The sequence below is a fragment of the Limulus polyphemus genome, unplaced genomic scaffold (assembly GCF_000517525.1).
Source record: "Limulus polyphemus unplaced genomic scaffold, Limulus_polyphemus-2.1.2 Scaffold417, whole genome shotgun sequence".
Classification (NCBI taxonomy): domain Eukaryota; kingdom Metazoa; phylum Arthropoda; class Merostomata; order Xiphosura; family Limulidae; genus Limulus; species Limulus polyphemus.
The window spans coordinates 66,204-74,141 of NW_013666027.1; the positions used below are offsets into that span (position 1 = coordinate 66,204).

Here is a 7,938-nt window from a genome sequence, read left to right on the forward strand (position 1 = left end):
ATTTAACTTATAGTACATATAATATATATATATATATATATATATATATATATATGTGTGTGTGTGTGTGTGTGTGTAATACATAAAAATAAAAAATGATCATAAATTTCATTGACAATAATAAATCTTCACTTGAGAAAAATACCACATTAACCGAAATTTAGCATTCCATCCTCAAAAGGGAAAAAAAGGTTAATTACATACCTTGTGGACAAGTAAATATTTAAATGTTTGATCAGCTCGATAAACTTTCAGCACATGCTCTGGAAAGTCTGACTTTACTTCTGACTCAATATAAGCTGATAAAGATGCTAAGTCTGGATTGCTTTGACTATGATGAAGGGAACCAGTTCCAGAAGATCGCTGAGGAGAACCTGCTCTTAATTCCTGATTGTTTGTTGAACCATTGCTACTCACACTATTTAAGGAATACAAACTGTCATCCGAACTGTTCAATTGAGATTCACTAGAGGAGAAAGCAAACAATTAGTAAGAGTTTAAAAACATCAGTGAAAAAACATTGAAATGATAAATATGAACCATGAAGAGAAATAATAATAGCAAAGAAACAATTTTCTGTTTTATAAATTTAAAATGATTAAAACCATAAAACAATTGTGACACTCTTTTCACAAGTTGTTATTGATACATACCCCTGTAATTGTGCATCAGTATAAGCACAAAATTGATATAATTTGCTCACCTATTGAGGGACTTGGGCATGAAGTTCATTTTTGCAAGAGCCTTTTTAAGCTTCACTCGATTACTGAGAGTCTTGAAACCTTTCTTTTCATGTTTGCCATCTGTTGCAGGATCGGACAAGGTTTTAAGACACTGGGGTTGTGGAGAATTTGGAGGAAATAATAATGCACTCACTCCTAACTCCAGTGGAATATCCACCAGACCTCTAATGTCTCCAAGGTCAAAGTGAGAAGATAACCTAGCCCTTGGATCAGGCTGTAACCGAGCAATTTCAGAAACTTTTCTTCCTCTTGGACGAGGAGAGTTCTCTGGTGTGTTAAGCATCTCTTTAAAAGCTTGAAGAAAGAATAATTAAATGAAAAATTTAAAACTACTAAATTATTCCAACTTTTCTTTTACAAAATTTATATACAGTGAATCCAACTTCTATAATCTATATTTATATAATACAAAAAAAAAGAACAAAAGCTGAATGTTACAGGTTGAACTTTTTTCTAAAAAAGCAAAGAAAACATAAAAGAAAAAATTCCAAAAGTGTAAATAATTATATCACTGAAATAAGAAGTTAATTTTGTAAACAGTCATAGACAAATGCTTTCTCTTTAAGAATTGTTTTAACTTTTTTATTTGACAGGTTGATAGGCTTTTTTTCTGTTTTATCAGATTCAAATTAATGAGTTTAAATTAAAGAACAGGATTTATAGAATGAGATCATATATATAATGAAAATATTTTCCTTTAAGAAAGTAACCATTCTAAAGAAGAAAAAAAAAAATTTAGCTTCTGCAACATACAAACTTTTGGGGCATAAACCAGAAGACCATCCTACCTAAAAGATTGGACCTGACAGTAACGGAAAGATGGGTTGTTCCTCTTAAGACTTCTAGAGCTCTAGCATGGCTCACGTGTTCAAAACTTTGTCCATTAACTTCCAGAATCTAGATATCAGATATTTACTTTAAAATCCATCACTAATCCAATAATAACTTATGCATTGTTTAAACTTTTTAATAAATAAATAGAAAAAGATAATACCTTTCTTTGTATTTTTAAGGTCTTCCTTATAATGTTTTTTTTTTTATCTCTTTGTACTCTTCTACAGCTAAAACTAACATCTGTAGAATATGGTTGTTTTTCTGTTCTCCAGAAATTATATTCAACTGGGTTAAAACAACCACAAGCTATAAATTCTGGTTTTATTCTTTGAAAAAATTTAAAAGAAAAAGAAAACTATTAGAAAATATGTGCAAAATAAAATAAAATTCTTCTTTTGATTAACTATATTAAATAATTCACACAAAAAAGAACATCATAAACAAATTAGTTTCATCACTATAACCAACCTGGTCTCCTCTTTGAAGTCCCATTTCTTTAGCTTTGGAATTCTTGTTGACCTTGGATATGAAGATTCCAAATCCTCGTTCATAGCCTCCAAGGATCGAGAAATGAAGAACATCATCTCGTGTAGAGCGTGCCAAGGTGATGGTTCTACTACGAGCTTTAGTAGCACAGGCAATGTGAAGTAAGCGTAGTTGGCTCTGCATCTTCTGAAATATGAAGTTAACAATTGAAGTTTTAATATTTTGCTTTTAAAATACCTGATTACATTTTAGTATCTACACACGTGAAGAAAAAAAATTTATTCGTGAACATTAAATATTTTTTTTAGTATTTTGTAAAAACAAATGAGAGTTTGTATATATCATACTGAAAAACATCCATTTGGTAAACCTGATTACTGCTAATGATGATGGTAACGTTTAACATACCTCTTGTTCAAGAACAGACTCAAACTTTTCTAGAAGTTCCATCATATCTGAATCCATCTCAAAGTCTGAAAAGTGATGATTAACCCAAAGAAGAATAACCCTAATAACCTAGGTGTATTAAAAGGAAAAAAGATAAATTGGTCTCATCATCTATAAAATATATTTATAACTCATAATAGGTTAACAATAATATCAGAATTGTTATCACAACATATAGTAATTACATTACCTTTATATTTCTTATCAATAAGAAAATATTTCATAATTAAAGTAATAAATACCTGCTTATAAGATACTTCTTGTTAAACTATTAACAATAACTGCATAATGTTGCATTCATAATAAATATATAAATAAGTATCTATCAATACTTATCCACATACTAAGAGAAATATCTCCAATAAAGTATTCTACAGTATTCTTAAACTAAAGCAAGCTTTCAAATCTTTCTCGCAGACATTAGTAAGCATTCTCCATTCAAATAAAAAAACTGAAAACAAAAAAGAATGCAATAAAGTTATTTGTAATTCCTATCTAAATATACACCACAAAAAACATATTCAATCAAAGTACTATATTTAAGAAAATCTGGGAAGTGATCTTACCTTATCTCGTAGCTGATGATTTTTAAACCAGCTAAGAAGGTTATTACCCACTGTCAAAGGTGAACTGATAAAAGTCCTTTGTGTAAGTAAAAAGTCCTCTACATAGCTGGGATCAAGACTATTTTCTTCCACTAACTGAGCCATTAACCTTTCTGGAGTCCCCTAGTGAATAGCAGATATTTTTTATGCGAATTGTATACAAAATGGATCTTGAAAGATTAGAAAAAATAAATTTTTATGAAAAAACAATAACAATCTTTTGATGTCATTATACAATGCAATTCTTTAATATCTTTAAAAATCTTTAAACCATATTATCTGTATCAATTATAAAATTTATCTCAGTCTAAACATGTAAAATAGCTTTATTATAAACCTACTCAATCACAGATGTATTTATATTTAATACAAGGCAAATAATAACTGTTATCACGATTTTTAAAGTAATTTCAATCACAATTCAAATACCAAAATTCACATAAAGACAAATTTATTAGTAAAAAATGAGTTCAACAAATGTTGCTTCTACATACCCTAATGACTACATGACCCTGTCGACTGCCACTATCCAGGACCCTCCGTTCTGTTACGAGAACTACCTGACCATCTTCCTCATGCTTTCTAGTGTTTTCTTCGCCTTGGTGGAGTATTTTGTGGTAATCACTCTGAGCAATACACACAAACTGACAGTCATCTACTTTAGTTCTCATCACCCCTTGGTGATACATTTTCTCTGTTGTAGCTGTTATTCCAAAACTAGAAAAATTCATAAAAGGTGTCCAGCCTTAATGTGACTACACTAACTTGTTAATACTACAATAATATAATGAGATTTTAAAACCTGACATTTTCTTTTATACAAAAAATGAGAAATATTGTAAATTTGTATTTATAAATAGCACAAAACGACCCCAACTCAGAATGAATAACCTAAATATTTCTGTAAAATGATTTATAATGCAAGTTCCTCAGCAAACAAAATTTTTCTTCAGTTTCTTCAGAGTTAAACAGCAAAAATGCTTTTCTAATAGTTGACAAAGTTTTACCAAGAGAAATGTTTAAAATATTTACCTATATATAAATAAACCGGTTTCATCTATTTTATTAAATTCTTCAATTTCAAGACAGTAAAAATACACAATAGCCATCAGCACATTACTATATGTTTGCTGCTGTACATAGCACATTTTCTAAGACATCTACCTTTCACCTAGATGGAGCTCTTCAGTGCTTCCATCTGGTAGCTCAACTTCAACTTGTCCATTGACAATGACAGACCAAGAGTCTAGTTCTTCTCCATCATTCATTACTATTGTCCCAGCTTTCTCAACAACTGCAAACACCATCACTGCACATAAAGCTCTTCTCACAGCTAAAGTCATGTTGGCAAAGGCCTGTTAAAGTGATACTCAAGCTTTAAACTAATACTCAGTAGTTCAATAAAGAACAAACATTCAATTATAAGCCTTAATATGTAACTTGTTATAAACTATATTTTTTCAGATCTCACAACTACAATAGTAGAATACTTTAAAAAATATTAAGACATCTAGGATTATATTAAACGAGTTCTAGGTATGTGACTGAAAGATGAAAAGATTAGGTTCAACTCTTATATGTTATTTATACATACATATATATACACACACACACACACACACACACACTCTCTCTTAACTAATTGGTTTATGAACCAAAAGTATTCTAAACCATGAAAAATTGTTTAAGACACTAAATTTATGAAATTACTCTTTAGCTTTGTCGGTTATATAAAACCAATTACACATAGCAGTGCAGTTTTGAACAAGAAATTACAAAGCAAAATTAAAAGAAAAAAGAGAAAACTGTCTTACAGGTAAATGCTGCATGAACTCCAATAGTACTTCAATATCCGCTTCGGTTCGTTCTGAAGAGTCTTTCTCCAAGCACTCCCTTACTGTATCTCTAACAGAAAGGTTCTACCAAGGATAAAATAAATCATTTTTAGCTAATCTGAGAAAACCTTAAGAAAAAAAACCTTCTGCTGGAGTCTATTGTTGTATATATTTGAACAAAGATTTCAAAAACGATCTCTATGAAATAACAACTTGCTTGTTTAAGAACAATTTAAGTACTTAGTTCTTTTTTGAGTTCAGTTTTCTTAATTAAAAAGTACAATACAAAATGGGATAGGAAATTGAAATTGGCTTTATCTGTACAATGGGTGGAATAATACCACAAAGCAAAGGAGTTCAAATGGACTTTATTTGTCCACTGAATGGAAACATACCTATATAAAGGTTGAATATTAATCTTAATTATTTCCAATTTTAATAATTTTCAAAAATAATCTTATTATTATTAAGTGTCTAAAACTCTTTAAAAGTTTTTTTTTTTTTTACTTATCAACTCTTAATGTTCCAGTGGATATAACTTACATCAATTAACTCTGCAAGGTCCTCCTCATCATCAGAATCTACAGCACTTTCAGTGAGTCCTGTAAGATCCACTTCTTGGTCCTCTAGGGAGGACTGTACTGATTGCATTGTGTCAGAACCTGAATAAGCTGAAGAAGTATCACTGCCATGTGAATTCCTGTTCGACTTCAGCAAAGTTTCTCCACGTTGTAATATTGTTTGTACATGTGGATATTCTGACAACTATTTCAGTAAAAAAAAATTACAATGACAAATTAAAAATAACAGTGCAACCTAGATTAAAAAAAAAACGTTGTGAAATTTTCAGTATATGGAATGACAGAGCTTTTCATTCATATTAACATATCACTATAGAAATAAAGTCACGTTAAAGGTTAGATACAAATTACAGTTGTGTAGTTCCTATAATAAATATGCCTCATTTTCTAAATTAGTTGAAACAACTGAAACTGTTAATGACTTTATAACTAAATTTACCTAAATTACTTATGACGTTCACATTTTTACTGATGGGTTTAACAAAAACTATGTTCATGTAGTGTCAACTAAATTGAAGGTTACTTACTGCACGATAACTACCCTTACAACCTGTCAATGAACGTTTTCACGTTGAAAAAAAAAAGATACTGGGTACGTTCATATGAGCCCCAAATGTCTTCCAGCATCAACACTTTTAAATAATATTTTTATTGGTTTACTTAACAGTACATCTTGTGGTATTTAATTAGTAAAAGTAACACATCATTTAAAGCTCATTTATTTATCATTGCAAAAATAAAGACATTTTGATAAACGTTTCGGTGACAATTGTTTGTTTGTTGAATTTCGTGTAAAGCTACTCGAGTGCTATCAGCGCTAGCCGTCCCAAATTTAGAAGTGATAGATTAGAGATAAGGCAGTTAGTCAACATCTCTTACCGCCAACTCTTGGGCTTCTCTGATCGAATAGTGAGATTATCCTTCATATTATAAACACTCCCACGACTGAAATGTTCGGTGATGGGATTCGTGATCGACACATGCAGCAAAATATCCGTTATTTTTTCAATAATAAATAATTGTGGTTTAAAATGTGTATTACTTTTACCGCTTGAGTGTGTGTGTATATTCTTATACAAATACCAGTAGCAATCCACGATCAGTTGAACAGAGCAGTCGCGCAATTGATTTAAAACATTATTCTTATTTATACATACAGAAAAGTCGCAACTCTAGACTGAAACATTATTAATACAGAATTAAAACTGTAATTAAATTTAACCCGAAACAAAATGTGACATAACTCAAACATTCCACGTATCACGGTAGCGCAATATCAGTCCAGCCCTGAAACGTTCTCGCCCGAAGAATGCATTACTCAGCAGTAATAGTATGGGCTATCGCGATTTCAAAATATCTTCAACGCCTACGAATATGTTTACATTTCTTAATTTACGTAATGCCGATTGGGGCATACAATATCTGTAATGAACCCTATCACTCAAAATGGATATGGCGAATACTTTTATTATAGCACTCTTCTAATTCGTGAAGAATAACGCATTGTTAAATTGTAAAAATATAATAAGCCTCATAGTAATGCTCTATGACAAGTATAACTAACTTATAAGTCTCCCTGGAGTTCGCGGCCGTTTTATTTATTTGTAGTTATACATACGAATATCGTTAAAGTGAGTTCATTGCAAGATAGTTCACGAACTGGTTTCATTATCTGTTTACTGGATGAACTTTTGAAACCATGTTTAAAAGTATTTTCCCTCACACTTAAGTAGTTCACAAAGTTATAATTTACGATTCTAGTAAGCATCTGTTTGCTCTTCTATGTTGTTCAGTCTGTGATAGGGCACAACATGAAGACTTGGATGTGCGTTTCACGGAAGTAGATTGGAATAACCTGATGTAATTTTCAGCATGATCAATTTCAAGTCATGCAGTAAATGTAGTGGAGCTCAAATTTTTTTCCCACACTTTTAACACCCAAAATCTAGTCTGTGCTGCAAAATTTAACTCATATTTAATCTGAATTTCAAACATAAAAGTTTGTAGCATTTTTAAATATACAAACAAAATATCCAATTCGAGGCACGAGAGCAGTAAGGTTTAGATGGAATGCAGCAAACTTTGGAAATTTGCAATGTTAGACGATAAAAGTCAACCAATTACTTAAACAATATGTAAATATACGAATATAACAGTACTGTCTGTTGTATGTTCATGTAACTACTTCGCAGGGTGTGGATGGACCTTCACAAAATTTGGTATTGAGGTTCACTAGATCCATGGGGAGATACATATACATTTTCATTTTGCAGGTTTTTATTGGCGTTTTTTACCATTACCTCACCTCCTGTGGATGGATGTTCACTAAATTTGGTATTGAGGTTCACTAGATCCATGGGCAGATACATATACATTTTCAGTTTTGCAGGTTTTTATTGGCGTTTTT

The 7,938-nt window shown here is 31.0% G+C and overlaps 1 protein-coding gene across 1 annotated transcript in view; it reads right to left on the reverse strand.

Annotated features, from left to right (window-relative positions):
* LOC106458108 (rap guanine nucleotide exchange factor 2-like) overlaps positions 1-5,711 on the reverse strand; it is a 27,107-nt gene extending 21,396 nt beyond the window's left edge. Inside the window, exons 1-10 of the mRNA XM_013917565.2 lie at positions 5,494-5,711; positions 4,930-5,034; positions 4,280-4,470; positions 3,610-3,832; positions 3,077-3,238; positions 2,472-2,579; positions 2,046-2,249; positions 1,532-1,640; positions 704-1,037; positions 205-466 (exon numbers count right to left, since the gene is read on the reverse strand). Of these exons, the coding sequence (XP_013773019.1) occupies positions 205-466; positions 704-1,037; positions 1,532-1,640; positions 2,046-2,249; positions 2,472-2,579; positions 3,077-3,238; positions 3,610-3,832; positions 4,280-4,470; positions 4,930-5,034; positions 5,494-5,601 (1,806 nt within the window). The 5' untranslated portion in view covers positions 5,602-5,711. The remainder of the gene's footprint in view (positions 1-204; positions 467-703; positions 1,038-1,531; positions 1,641-2,045; positions 2,250-2,471; positions 2,580-3,076; positions 3,239-3,609; positions 3,833-4,279; positions 4,471-4,929; positions 5,035-5,493) is intronic.
* Positions 5,712-7,938: the final 2,227 nt, after the last annotated feature.